Source organism: Aedes albopictus, chromosome 3 (assembly GCF_035046485.1).
Source record: "Aedes albopictus strain Foshan chromosome 3, AalbF5, whole genome shotgun sequence".
Lineage (NCBI taxonomy): Eukaryota > Metazoa > Arthropoda > Insecta > Diptera > Culicidae > Aedes > Aedes albopictus.
In genome coordinates this window covers 137,302,909-137,318,603 of record NC_085138.1, presented here as the reverse complement: position 1 = coordinate 137,318,603, position 15,695 = coordinate 137,302,909, and the positions used below count along the sequence as shown (strand labels likewise).

The following is a 15,695-nucleotide window of genomic DNA, read 5'->3' as shown; positions in this document are numbered from 1 at the left end:
ATGTTAACAGCAGGCTCGGTCATCAAATTATCATCAATCGCGACGGACGTATCGATCAATGCGGTTGCTCCGACAGTGTCTGCTTTTCGATCTGCTTTTTTCTGGGGCGCTGGGTTGATCTCGGGTGAGCAAAGTTGACGAACATTTCGTTTTACAGCATTCGTGTTTGATTCGCGGCTACTTACTTCGGTTGCGGTGCTGGTCATTCGAGTGTGGTTGTCGGCCGTATTGGATAAGAGGACTTCGTTTGGTGGTTGTTTGTGTTGCGCTTGTTGGACATCGCGTTGTAAAGCCGATTTTGCTGCTAGGGCTTCTTGTTCTTTCGCTGCAGCTTCACTGCACTTTTGTTTTGGGTGTGCTCTTTTGTCACACTGGCGGCACGTACGAATTTGAGTACGGTAAGTCACTGTAGCTACGTCATCGCAAATTCTGATATACGATGGGATATGTTTATCAAGTTCTATCCGTACCACACGGACGCCATTCGGTATACCCGGAAAATGTTTCTTCCACAGTTCTCTTGCAACCGATTTCACTATGCCATACCGTTTCATAAAATCTGCAACTACTTCATTCGGTATATCTGGCGGGAGATCATGGATACGGACATTTGTTGCACTGTCTTCCATGAAAACTGGAATATTGAACTTTTTGTCCGCTGCCATCATGAAGTGCTTAAGATGATGAGAAGCGGCTATGCGTTCGGCTATCTCTAAATTGCGCATCTCCAGGAGAGCACAATTTCGAGTGGAGTGTAGCTGGATATTTTTGACGAATGATAAGTCAATTTCCAGTTTTTCGTTGAGGAATTTTGCGATGTTCCCAGCACTTGGTCGTACGGGAAGCACACTAAAATCGATGACCAATGTGTTCTTCCGTGTGGTGGCCATTGTGAATAGCGATACCACAGCGATAATCGAACCGAAAGAAAGACGACCGGCCCGATTGAACGTCGGCTGACAACTGGGATGGTCGAATGGTATTATGTTCAGCTTTTAATTTATAAAAAAAGATTTAAAATTAGTTGAACAAAACGCAAGATATTTTAATTTTAGTAAATTCCAAATTTTCAAAACTTGTAGAACTCGATTTTGACCTAAAACTCAAAAACTGTTCTACTTAAAATTTTTTGAAGCACTAAATTGTGCTTCAAAAATTTTGGTCGTTGACAGAAGTTCACGACTTTCGTTTTATTTTGTAAACTAGTGTTATCATACTGCAGGATCTTGCACCGACTTTTCGAACCCTCTAAGCAGAATACCCTCTTCGAATGAGTGTTATTAGTTTCGTACCTTTTATTTCGGAATATTTTGCTTATCCTTTGAAAGATACGCGTATTTCGACTACCACTTGTAATATTCCTCAGTGTCAGTGTCAGTGGAGGAATTCCTAGAGAAATTACAGGAGGACTTCCTAGAGAAATTACAGGAGGAATTCCTGAAGATATTCTTGGGGTGGTTCCTAGAGAATTTCTTGGATTCTGGAGGTATGCCTGGAGAAATTCCTTGAGATTTTCCTTTGTGAATTGTTGAGGCAATCCTTGAAGGAAATTCTGGAGGAATCTCTGGAGGAATTCTTGTAAAAAATACTGGATGAATTTCTGGGGGAATCTCCAGAGGAACTATGGGCGAAATTTCTGAAAAAAAAACCCTCAGAAATTCCTGGAGGAATTTCTAGAGTAATTTCTGGAGAAATCCTCGGAAGAGCTTCTGAAGGAGTCCCTGAGGGAATCCTTGGAGAAATTTGTGGAGAAATCCCTGATGACGTTCCTGGATGAATGTTAGCGGAATTGCTGGAGGCAAATCTGGAATAATTCTTAGTGGAATTCCTGGAAACAATCCAAAAGGTTTTCCTAGAGAAAATCCTGGAAGAATTTCTGAAGGAATTCTTAAAGGATTTCCTGGAGAAATCCCTGGATGAATTGCTGGCATAATTTATGAAGGAAATTCTTGATTAATTCGTGGTGATGTCCCTGGAGGAGTCTCTGAAGAAATTCCTGGAGTAATTTCTGGAGGAGTTTCTAGAAAAGACCCACGGCCACGCCCCCTGCCCCCCTCTGGCTACGCCCATGACTGTGTAAGTGCTCAAAGAACACTAAGTTGGAAAGAGGCTGGTCAAGTTTCAGTGGGAACGTAGAGAGTCATACAGCATACAGAAATATTCCAAGGGATTTGTCCTGGAATCCAATCAGGGGATTGTCCAGGAATTTCTAAAGGGATTGATCCAATACTTCACAAGGAATTACTCTAGATATTCCATCTAGAGATTAGCAGGGTGACAGAAAGCGATTAGCCCAGTACCAACTGCAGTGAGGAATTCGGCATAGATCACAGCAATAAACATGAAATGATTTCAATTTAAAACAATTCTATTACTATAATACTATTGAATTTTTCGTTTCGACTGTCGTTGCTTCCCGAACGATCCCGGCCGTATCGATCGTTTCCTGTACGTCTCTTCTTCGCCGCTGTCTTCTTCCGAAGCATCATCTTCGGCACCTTCGTTTGAATCGGCATCCTCGCCTTCTTCCTCCTCTTCGTCTTCTTCAGCATCATCTTCATCTTCATCTGCCTCATCCGGTGTTTCCTCGTCGGACTCGCAGTCTTCTTCCGTTTCGCACGGGCAATCTGTCGGTTCCTCTTCCTCCGTGTGGTTGTCCGTGCAAACTTTGCAGGGAATTTCCTCCTGCTTGACCTGTTCGAGATCTGGGTTCGGTGGTTCTATCTTGCCGTAGCAAATGTCCGAATAGTACTGCTTCTCCGGCTGGCACGGTTGATGGTCCTCTTCGGACAGGTCTACTCTAGGAATGTACTTTCTCTTTGGAGGTTTCAGTTCGATCGGTTGTCGGTTCATTTTGTAGAGTAGTTCCTCTGGAACGGTCAGTACTTCTTTGGGACAGGGAGGCACCTTTATGGGTGGCCTGTGGAAGTGCAAGTCTGTCTCGGAAATGGTTTTCTTGCGAGCGGCTACAACAGCTAGGTGTTGACTGATCACGTCTGCAGGGTATTTCCTGAAAAAGTGTAGACAAGGTTGAAAAAAATTATGGAAAAGTGGGGTAAGATGCCATTTTTAAATATTCATCGCAACACTTTAGCAGAAATATTCACGAAAGTATTGCATTTTCATCGATTTTCTAACCCCCCCCCTCCCCCCATCTGTCAAGCTTTTTCCGTATACTCAATACATGGAGTGTCATCACTCTCCCCGTTAATCGATGGTCGTAATATTTGAATGGCCATTAAGGACAAAATCGCCGGCTTTGACACCAACTCACGATTTCGAGCGCACAAATCTCTTTGTAAACAAAACCAGCACACCTGATCTTTTTATTTGAAGCTTATTACAAGAGAACAAGAACAGAATAATAAAATGCACTATTGTTTAAAGCTTACTTCTTGAGATTTGTGCGTCTGAAGTTCAGATGCACTGTTGAAACGGGATTTCAGGACGTTTGTCCTTAACATGAATAGCGTAGACATCATTAACATGCGCCTCCACGTGTTTCCCAATCTCATTGGAAACATATCGCTGGTAATAAAAATCACCAGAAAACCTCAAATTTTATACCGCCGTCTATCACCGATTGCAAGAGAGTTCGTGGGGCAATATCAGGCTGGATTTATGGGTGAACGCGCTACAACGATGTTCGCCATCCGCCAGGTGTGGCAGAAATGCCGCGAATACAACGTGCCCACACATCACTTGTTCATCGATTTCAAATCGGCGTATGATACAATCGATCTAGAACAACTATGGTAGATTATGCACGAATACGGATTCCCGGATAAACTGATACGATTGATCAAGGCGACGATGGATCGAGTGATGTACGTAGTTCGAGTATCAGGGACACTCTCGAGTAACTTCGAATCTCGCAGAGGGTTACAGCGAGGTTATGGTCTTTCGTGCCTGCTGTTCAACATTGCTTTAGAGGGTGTAATTAGGAGAGCGGGGATAAACACGAGTGGAACGATTTTCACGAAATCCGTTCAGCTGCTTGGTTTCGCCGATGATATTGATATTATTGCTCGTAAATTTGAGACGATGGCGGAAACGTACATCCGACTAAAGAGTGAAGCCAGACGAATCGGATTAGTCATTAATGTGTCGAAGACAAAGTACATGATGGCAAAGGGCTCCAGGGAGGAATCAGCGTGCCCGCCACCCCGAAATTATATCGACGGTGATGAAATCGAGGCGGTTGAAGAATTCGTGTACTTGGGCTTACTGGTGACCGCCGACAACGACACCAGCAGAGAAATTCAGAGGCAGGAAATCGTGCTTACTTTGGACGCAGAACTCTACGATCGAATAAAGTTCGCCGTAGCACGAATTTGACTATCTACAAAACGCTGATTAGACCGGTCGTCCTCTATGGGCACGAAACATGGAGAAGGGCACGAAACATGCAGAGGACCAACGCGCTCTTGGAGTTTTAGAACGGAAGGTGTTGCGTAGCATCTACGGCGGAGTGCAGATGAAAGACGGGACTTGGAGAAGGCGAATGAACCACGAGCTGCATCAGCTGCTAAGAGGAGGCTACGGTGGGCGGGTCACGTCATCAGGATGTTGGATAGCAACCCGACTTAAATGGTTCTCGAGAGTCATCCGACCGGTACAAGAAGACGTGGAGCGCAGCGAGCTAGGTGGGTCGACCAAGTGGAGGACGATCTGCGAACCCTACGCAGAGTGCGGAACTGAAGACAAACAGCCATGGACCGAGTGGAATGGAGACGGCTACTATGTACAGCAGAGGCCACCCCGGCCTTAGCCTGATCGGTAAGGTAAGTATAAAAAAAAACCTTAACGGCAAGCACGAAAAACCGGAAGTTGCCAATTTTGATTGGGAAATTAAAAAGATTTCCGTGGGTTTAGCGGCCTAGCTTCTAGATTTATGCAAACATATCTTGACACCATTTACCTTAATAATGATCAAACCACATTGAGGAATGATTTTATGAGTTGGCAATTTGCTTAAGTCGTTGGCAAGGTATCAGATATCAGAAGACACTTTATCGCGCTTTATCCTTAATTTGGGGTATTTGTGCCATCGCCATCAGCCTATTTAATCATCTACATGTGGCAGAATAGGATATGGGATAGGGATTAGGAAGGGGGAAAGTGATAAAATAGGAAAGGGGTTTGCCCATACCATAAAGTAATCAAATTGATTAATTACTGATTTTTGCGGCTTAACCCGCGAAATGGAAGCTTTACTGCAATTCAGAAGACTTTACAAATACTGGCGAGAGTGAGACATTGACAAATTGGAGATGTAGATGTAGATGTATCAAATCAATGAATATTAGGCAAAAGCAAAAAATAAAAAATAAATTGCTGCCCATCGGATTTCAACCGATAGTCGCTGCGTGAGAGCTCTACGCTCAATCAAATTACTACAGTTTTGGTTGAGTGAACAGCGGGTGAAGTCTGACTTCAATCGATTTTCTGTCGGTAGCTAGTTTTGCACATTTGTACAGTAGTGAAGTAAGTGTCTTCAGCAGCGCAGCGGTAAGTCAGCTAAAGTTCATATAAGGAGGTACTTTAGGAGCTTAAGCAGCTTGTTCGAGGTTGCTCATTTTTTTTTTATTCAATCATATATTTGAAAGGCTTATGCGCTCAAAAGCATAACGGAGCTAATTTGCATAAAAGTGATTACATGATTTATTCACAAGGTTACCGTTGAGGTTGCTCATTAGCCATCTGAGCAGCTTAATTTTAAGGCAATTTTGTAACTTGAAAGTTTGCATAAGGTAACTATATAGCCTTCTAAGTAGCTTCTGGCAGAGTTTTGATAAAATTCATGCAGAAGAATTATTTTTCTGAATCACTGCTTTATTTTGAGGGTATGTGATTCATGTCTGAAATTGCTTCTGATAATTATATTTTCACACACGTCGCTGCTATGTAGATATTGTAGATTTGAACTGGATCATCCTGCGTGATAGCCTGCTGACTTACTGTTGCGCTGCTGACGACATTTGACAAAGTCAAGCTAACATCACCACTGTACAAATGTGCAGAACTAGCTATTGACAGAAAATCGATTGAATTTTGACTTCAGCCTCTTAAGCAGCTAGGAAATTCCTTTCGGAACTTTATCTGAACTTCGCGGAACTTGAAAGTGCATTTTGTCATGGGGGAACGTCCATAAATTACGTCACGCAAAAATCGACCATTTTCACCTCTCTATGTCACACTTTTTGTATGGGACCACTGAAATTTTTGTATGGGTCGTCACACTTTGCTGAACCCCCCTCCCCCTCAAAGCGTGACGTAATTTATGGACGTTCCCTCGGAAGCGGAACTTTTGGTTACTTGGGTACAAAGTAAAGTCAGGATTCGTTATACACGGTGCCACCCACTTTACGCCACCGCAATTTCTCTGTTGTCTTTCAACCAATTCAGTTCATTTTTGGAATGTATTTAGCGTACGATATGCCGCAGTTACATACAAAAAATGAGCTCAATCGGATGTAAGGCAGCCGAAAAATCACGGTAGGCGTAATGTACCACCTACCGTGATTACTTGTGTTTGCTCATGAAAAACCTCAACTACAAATTCTATAGCGTAAAGACAACTTCTTTGTTTTGCCAATGTTGACTTCATGATCAAATTTTGGTATAACGGTGATTCCCATTGCCGCCGGCCAAAAATGGCCCTCATGCCGCCACCGAATGAAATATAATCGGCGCACTATCCTGAACCACTGCATTTATGACTGCTTTTATTGTGCTCGTCGTGCTCTTTCAGTCCACATCGAGCTCATATTCATCCGGCAACATATGTAGGGGTAATCCTGCCGCTATAGGTTGTACCGAGGCAGCCGTCGATACCGTACATTACACTAGTTTACACCATTTTTGAACTCGGTAAGCTGATGATCATTTTTGGTTTAGAATCATGCCCTGAGTTCGAAAACGCAAAAGAAAAAAATTACAGTAGAGTGGAATTTTTTTCGACTTTCCATACAAGGTTGATGATTTGAAATCGATTTTTGTTCTATTTTTAACCAAAGTCGCTCACTTCAAACATCTCTATCTCCGTAATCAATGCTCCGATAGAGCTGAAATTTTAACTGTAACTCGCCTACATATGATATGTCAAATAAACGTTGAGAAAGAATTTTTAAATTGTTTTTTTTTTCTTATTGAAAAAAATACATTTCTTCAAAAATTTTTGGGATTTTTACTAAAATTTAAGGAGATCTTCCCAAAAACTCGCCCATATCTTGAATTTCATCAATCTGACGCAAAACCTGTCGATATTAGCGATAGGTCGTCAGGACCATGACGGTGGTAGTGCCGGGGAAAAGCCATCCATCTAGATTTGCGATTCCATCTGATGTGGTGATCTCCAAATGTAACGATAAGGGAGGATATACAATATGAATGATTTCTGTTCTGGTCGGGGAAGTTTTCTCGACTTCCTGGGCAGTGTATCATAGTGATTGCCTCACGATATACAGGTTCATGCAATGGCAGGCAAAGAAAACCCTTTAGTTAATAACTGTGGAAGTGCTCAACGAACTCTAAGTACCCCGTAACGTGGGTAGATCACCTTAGAATGGTGCGTTGCGGTGTAAGATCTACCAAATCAAATTTTGATCTTGATATTTACCGTATTTATAAATATTCCAAGATTGAAGTTTGATGTACTTTTTTGAGTTTTGTAGTTTATTTTGTTTCAATGTAGGTACTGCTAATTAACATTTTATTTCAGCAGAATGCAGGTAAATTTATCATATGATATACACGGTGTGCCAAAAACCGTTATTAACAAATAAAAATGTCCATCCAAAAGGCACCCGGCATTCGAAAGATATACTATTCTAGTATCTTCTCTGAAAATTTGAAAATCTTTCATCGAGGGAAACTAAAGTTTTTGTGATTTGAAGATTTTGAGCCATTTCTATAGAATTTTCATATATGAGTAAATATGCGTGCACGGTGTGCCTGGAACCACTATTAACAAATAAAAATATACATCATATTGCCACCCGTCATTCGGAAGATATTTCATTTTAGCAGAAACGAAAGTTTTTACTGTTTGAAGGTTTTCCTCTATTTTCATAGAATTAGCTCATATATGGCAATATGTATTGTCAAGGGTGTTTCAATGGCTCTTCAAATCATAAACAAATATTAATAAGTTTCACAAACATCATTCCAAAGATACAACATTCAAACAACTTCTCTGGAAATTTGACAACATTTCATTGAAACGATCGCAAATTACAGTGGTTTGAAAATATAAGATATGATGATTAAGTATATTGAAAATGTAGTAACTTCTTTGAATATTATTTCAATTTCTCTTGTTAATCATTCTTCGCAATGAATATATATTTTGTAACTCATCTAAAACTTTGATTATATATCACATTTTTTGCGATACTGTTACAAAACTCAGTAGGTGTCTTTAACGTGTTTATAGACAAAGCGATAGTGTATGCATATCTCCAATGAAATTGAAATGTGGGCTTCGTGGCCTTGCGGTTAGCGGCGTCAGTCGTCTAGGCGTTTCGTAAGCCTCGGAGTGCTCGGAGCTAGCTAGTATACTTCAAAATTTAGGTATACTTCAAAAGCTTCAATATCTTAAACATTATACCAATGAGTTACAAAGCTTCCTACGAATACCAAAACCTTGGGCAGGTAATTCACTTTAACTCTCGTTTCACCATGAAACGTTTTCAAATTTATCGACAAGATACCTTGCTTAAAAACAAAAAAAAAAAAAAACAACGATATCAAACTCTTAGAAAGTTTATGTAATCAACGCCGTGAGCGTGCCACATTTTTATTTGTATTCGAGTAGCAGGTAGAACTGTGGAATATTAATTAGATTCTCACATCATGGTAATTGACATTCCACTCAATGAAATGTTGTCAAATTTTCAGAGAAGTTGCTTGAATATTGTACTTTTGAAATTTATGAAACTCATTACACCGTTCAACACTAGTTCGCGTTATGGGATGAGAAAAAAAATAATAGGGGTTTGGGACACTAGAAACCCTAATGCGTATATCAATTGAAAACCCCAAGTTCTCAATTCAAACTTCGGTCTTGAACTGTGAAGTCCCGTTCCAATATTTTTAGAAAATTCTTTCACTATAACACTTCTCTTTTTTTCTCATCTCATAATACGAACTTTTTTTTTTAAATTTTGTTGAGCAGTGTTATTATTTGTTTATGATATTAAGAGCACCGTATGACAATATTCCCATATATGAGCTAATCCTATGAAAATAGAGGAAAATCTTCAAACAATAAAACCTTTGCTTTCCCTCGATAAAACATTTTCAAATTTTCGGAGCAGTTACTAGAATAGTATATCTTTCGAATGCCGGGTGTTAGTTTGGAGTACATTTTTGTTTGTTCATAGCGGTATCAGACACACCGTGCGCGCATATTTACTCGTATAAGAAAATTCTATAGAAAAGGCTCAAAATCTTCAAATCACAAAAACTTTAGTTTCCCTCGATGAAAGATTTTCAAATTTTCAGAGAAGATACTAGAATAGTATATCTTTCGAATGCCGGGTGCCATTTGGGTGGACATTTTTATTTGGTAATAACGGTTTTTGGCACACCGTGTATATAAATAATATCGTAAAAATATGTAAGTGTGGCGAGCGTATCACTAATATGTAGCTTATTTCACGTACGATGTTAATATTATTTTATATTTCAGATTTTAATCGAAGAATCTAGTAATTCAACCAAATGCCAGCAAGATGACGAGGAAACCAGGATGAATCGGGCAGACAACTGATTCGAAGAAGTCTAACAATGGTGTGCCTGAACGTTGACCAAGCGTATCCTTTGGATTTACCCTTCCACTAACAACACCCATATTCCCGTGACACCTAGGCCTGAGAGATCGTAGAGCTGTCAACATATTTCATAGGTGTTCAAAACTAACCATCCTTTCCCATACCTCAGCAGTCGCAAGGACGTGGCCAGGACAGTGCTCGACCATTGGGGGATTGCGTCAGTCTTGTCTAAGAGTCAGAGATTAGTCCCAAATATTTGTGCTTTGGTTCGGACGGGTATGGAGCAACCCTCATAACCCTCATAACCTACGAATTTGTGCGACTCGCTTAATGCTAATGCCAATGCTAAGTGCTCAAAGAACTCTAAGTTGACGAGAGGCAGGCCAGGTTCCACTTGGAACGTCGATCCAGAAAGAAGAAGAAGAAGAAAAAGAGAATACCTACACCAGTGAAACGATTGATCAAATATCCTGAGGCCAACAACCAATTTGCTCCGATTGACGCAATCGACAGAGATTTTTCATTAGGGCCTAACTGACATGGTCGATTTCTCTCCATCGATCCTCTCTTTGTGTAATTACAGAACGTGTAGTGTGTTTTCCAAAAAAAATTTGACAAGTCAGTTGGGCCCTAATGAAAACTCATTGTCGCTATGCTTGTCACAAACGATCATGCTTAGCACAAGTCTGAGCGAGTTGATCGGTCTTGTGGTCAAGGTTTTCCAACCGTTTGCCTGGTGTGGTGGTACTTTTACATTCAATGAAGATTTTGTTCGAAATGACATACAGTATCGGATAATAAAATGCACCAAAATCGTTTTCGCATATAAACTAGTCAACTTTAAATTGCCATATCTCAGTCATTTCTCAACCGATTGATATCATTTTTCTGTAATGAACTACAAAATAGGGTATGTGTGCCATCAGTAATCTTACTCTTCAACTTATTCGAAAACAAGCGATTACGGCACCGATTGATTCCGTTCTTTTTGTTTACATGGGTGCTTACTTTTAACAAAAAATAAAAAAAGAAACAAAACAAACAGCGCTTCAATCCCTTGTTTTTCGTAGGATGAAAATGGGAGCCACATGCTTAATAAGAGAGCCAATACCCTACTTCAATTTTTAAAAAAATTATTGGAAAAGTTTGATGATAACTACAGGGTGGCCAGTGAATTTCAGATTTGGATTTCCCGGTTTTTTTCCCGAAATTTTCAATTTTTTCCCGGTTTTACTTGTTTGTTTACTTGTGTTGAATAAAATAATCCCTATCGGTTCAGGAGCTGTTCCAGGATAAATTTCAGAACTAACATATGTTTGAATTTCCAATTAAACTCCTGGGTGAACTTCAAGAGATTCTTTTGGGTAAAATTCAGAAATAATCTCTTAAGAATTTTAATTCCTATAGGTTTCTGTAAAAACTGTACATGTACATTTTTGCAACTGTAAAGTACTTTCACATTTCTTCTCATTTTTAGTTTGAACGTCAAAACATCATTTCCACTAGAATTGATACAGTATGCCTGATACTTGTGTTAAAATTTTGAAGATGTTTCATATCAACTTAATTTAAACAACATCTTCAGATTCAGCCATTTTTGGCACACAGGCTTCTTTGAAAAATATTCAAACTTTTGATGGAAAGCAATTATATTACATAAATTCTTGCATGAATCGCCCAAGAAACCGTTTTTCTTCGCAGTACGCAGTTGCGAAGGAATGACAATTCAAATGGCTGTCACTGTGGAATTTTTATTCCAGGAATTGGTCTAAAACTTTCTTGAGCGATTCCTTTTTAACACGAAACTGGCCTTATTGCTGAATTCCTTTGAGCAATCGTTAATTCCTTTTAACAATTTTACATTTTATTTCAGAAAGCCTATAGGCTTTATTGTTTTGTGTTCGTCTCTCATGCTCCATATAATAACATTATTTGTTTTAGTAACACTTGCCAAAAAAACTGCTTAGAATTACGTTTGGCCAAGTAAAAATACTGATTCTAGGTTTCAGTTTAGTTGTACATAACTGTTGTTAAAATTTAGCCAACAACAACGTCCTATTTACTCCTTTTAGTCTGTCTTTCATCAATTCCTTGTTGCTGTTGTTAAAATACATTTCCCACAATTTCAATTTGATGTAGACAAGTGAAAAGAAACATGTGAGTGCCCTTGTTAGTTTTTGTAGCATTATTGTATTTTGGTGACATCGATACAAGACTAATTCAGAGGAAGATTGCCCTTTACTAAAGTTTACTGAAACTCTTTACATTATTACGCAGGAATTATAAAATATTGTTTCTTTTTGATTTGCTGAAAACTAAGAATAAAAACAGTTATAACTTTTAAAATGACTTAACAGATTGACTTCAGCAACCGATATTATGATTTTAAAATTCTCAACATCTAAATATAACGCAAGTCGTATTTTCAATAAAATATATCGAAATATTGCAACTTCTGTTAAACCAGCAACAAGCTTGGCATTACAGATTATTTTCATGGATGATAAAAAAGTGAATAATAATTAGAAATAATAGAGCAGTATGGAATTATTCCTGGAAATGCAAAATTTTCCCGGTGGCAATCTGAATTCCCGAATATTTCCCGGTTTTTTCCCGGTGATTCCGAATTCCCGGCTTTTTCCCGGTTTTCCCGGTTCGCTGGCCACCCTGTAACTATTGATGCAATAGTTACAGATTGGATGAATTTTGACAATAGTAATGCATCAAGACAAAAAATGTTTACGTCATATCATTATGTGTCTTCGGAAAATATATTTGAAGTGTGATGACGAATGAAGTTGAAGAAATCAACATGATTTGACTTAAGAATTTTTTGTTATATTATTTTTTGTCTTGCTCCATTTTATTGTCAAAATTCTAAATATCTGTAACTATTGTATTAATAGTCATCACCGAACTTTTTCAATAGTTTTTTAGAAATTGAAGTATTTTGTAGTTCGTCACAGAATTGGTTAGGAAATCACAGAGCTATGGCAATCTAAACTTGTTTGTATGAGTAAACGATTTTGGTGCATTTTTTTGTCCGATACTGTACATATTTCGCAAAACTACTAGCTACCATGCGCCTCCAGCTAGTGAGATGAGGATTCTCTTTGTAAATAACGGTTGTCGTTTCATAATATACATAAGCTCCATTTACGCGCTACTAATATTTGCGTCCCAAATCACTCTATTTACTTATAATAAAATAGGTACTCAAACTAGAACTTACTTTGGTGGCGGTTTACAATCGTCATAGCCGCACTCGCACGATGTTGATGGTGCAAATTTGGGAACGTCGTCCAGTGGATTGCAAGCTGGCCGCACGTTGGCCACGTTTACGCACGAGCACATGTCTTTGATGGGATGCAAATCGGTGGGTTTCGTTTCTTCGCACTGTTTAATGCTGTGAAAGTCTGGTGGCGGTAGGGGTGCAGCTTTCATTACTTTTCGTTTGCAATCGCACTCATTTTTGTAGATCACTGAAGCTTCACACACTAAAACTAGCAGGGATAAACTGTATATCACTTTCGCACCCAACCGCATTTTCTCTACGTTTGGATGCAACTTTCCACCACTGTTTGGCACTGGATGAATACCGTTGTTCGATTGACCTTACGGTTCGGTCCCTGTGATGGCTTTATAGAAGTGAACGAACTTTTATCAACTGTTGTATTTATCTAAGGAAAGGTTACTAACCGAAAATACGTGCCTTCCTGGTCAACGGTTCAATTCGCGTGGGTTAGATTGTACAGTTTTCTATGCGTATTTTAATATTGCTCATTCTTGCACGGATTGAGCGGAGTTTCAAGGTTGAATGACGACATTTGCCTTACACATTTCAAACGACCTTTCTGTGGACATGGAGTTTTTCTTCACTTTATTATATTTACGGATGGTTGAAACGATACCTGTTTTGTTGTCCTGGTGGTTTATACAGCGTTCAAGAAGAAATTTATTGAAAAGTTCAAATATTTAGGTCACCCTGGAAGAATTCAACAGATATGCGTTTCAAACAACTTTGAGCACAGCTACGGCATAAAGAAAGATGCAGGGTCATTCTCATTAGATAGGGGCTAGTATGTTTATTTCTCCTCCCAAACAGTGAACTCACCCTAGCACCATGGGATGCTTCACTGCATTTTATTTTTCGAGTAGTTTGTTATAAGCTCTTCCTCTTCATCATAATATCCCTTCTCAGCAGAATCGTCCATAATTTGCTTGATTTCGCTTAACCGATCCCAGTCCTGTCCATCACGGTTTGGCGTCGAATGGATTCGATAGTACACCAAAGGTTCATCAACTATCATTCGTTTGCTATTACTTTTCGCAGTTGGCAGATCCGGCTTATACATACAGTTTACACAGCTACGAGGATACGTCGATTCATTGTTGACGTCATTATCCTCCGCTTTCACTTCTTCGGATTGAGTATTGCACCCACAGATACCTTGCTCACCATTCCAGTCCATATTTATTCTCGGTGGGAGAGGGCACTTGCATGTGGCACTATTTCTAGCGAGACACTCCAGAAGACAATTGATGTTTTCATTCGTCTCCTGCAACTGCTTCACGAGAAATTTTCGTACACAGGTTGGAGATCTCCTAATTGCACCCAGTTGGTCTTGATGACCAATGGTCTGACAAGGACAACGGTTCCTCTTTGAACTGCGGTGCTGTAATTTTGGGGATTCGTCATATTCGATGTTCCGTTTGTGTTGAGCATTTTTGCCTTCAATTACACCGAAATGTTTTAGGAAATCGTTCAAACTGTATATTGCAACAGATTGCGTTGGACGCTCTTTTCCAGTTGAATTTCTGCTGGTTTGAAATGTGCTTGGATGTTCGGTGCTTTGTGCCGTTAGGATCTGTGTAAATTAAATTTTTTGAACATGTTTCTAATATACCCAGTTAGGGACCATTGTCTACAAACCTGAGGTGAAACTGCCAATATTATAAGAACGTTGAAAGCTGTGAACCAATGATATGCCATTATAGTGTAGTGCTTTTGATCTATCAGAATAAACTATCATATTAATATCTCTGATGGGTAGCTTAAGTATGGTAGAAATGTTTTCTTTCCCAGCAATCCATTTGAGGTCGAACGTGACTCGTATCGAATCGTGCTAGTGCAAAAGAGAGCAAACCAGATCACTTCTGCTGACAAGGTGATTAGCGAGCTGGAAGCAGTGGAGTCATCGAGGTTACTCCAAGTTACTCACTGAGTAACCAATTTTTGAGATGAAAAAAAAATCCTACCAGTAAATATTAGCGCCCATGGATTACTCCACAAAATCCCCGGAAATAACTTAAAAAAATATTTCATTATCTATTTCATAGATATTTCATTAGCTATTTTTCCGAAAATTCCTCAAAGGTTATTTTAGAAAATCTTGCAAATATTGCTTCGGAAATTTATCAATGAATTTCTCCCGAAATCCTTTGATAATTTCTTCTGAAATTCTTTGAAAAACTCCTCCAGATATTTCACAAAGGATGCATTTGGAAAAGAAGTCATGGATATCTTCAGATATTACTCCATGGATTACTGTGAAAATTCTTTCAAAATTTCAAAGCGATTCCTTCAGAAAAAGTTCCAGAGAATTCAATAAAAAATCTGCCAGAAATGCATGGGGAAATTTCTCCTTGGATTTCTTTAAATCTTAAAAAAATCTTTACAAAATTTTTTTACGAATGGATTTTTATATTTTTTATATGTTTATATTTTTCTGGAATTGATTTCCTTAGAAATTGCTCTAGAATTTCATTTAGAATTACTTCTTAGACCTGTGCGCCGCCGCGCCACGCCGCCGCCGCCGACACTTTTTGTCCCACGGCGACGCCGACCGAGGTATCGGCGGCGCGCCATACGCCGCTGTTTGTCACGCCGCCGATTTTAATTTTTCGCGCCGGTAATCA

At 39.3% G+C, this 15,695-nt stretch overlaps 1 protein-coding gene across 1 annotated transcript; it reads right to left on the bottom strand.

Moving 5' to 3' along the window:
- Positions 1 to 2,268: 2,268 nt before the first annotated feature.
- LOC109408440 (nucleoplasmin-like protein ANO39) lies at positions 2,269 to 13,656 on the bottom strand. Its single transcript, XM_029879326.2, has 2 exons — positions 13,009 to 13,656; positions 2,269 to 3,010 (listed from the first exon to the last, which is right to left on the bottom strand). Exons 1-2 carry the CDS (start codon positions 13,320 to 13,322, stop codon positions 2,383 to 2,385), a joined length of 942 nt encoding a protein of 313 aa, XP_029735186.2. The 5' UTR covers positions 13,323 to 13,656; the 3' UTR covers positions 2,269 to 2,382.
- Positions 13,657 to 15,695: the final 2,039 nt, after the last annotated feature.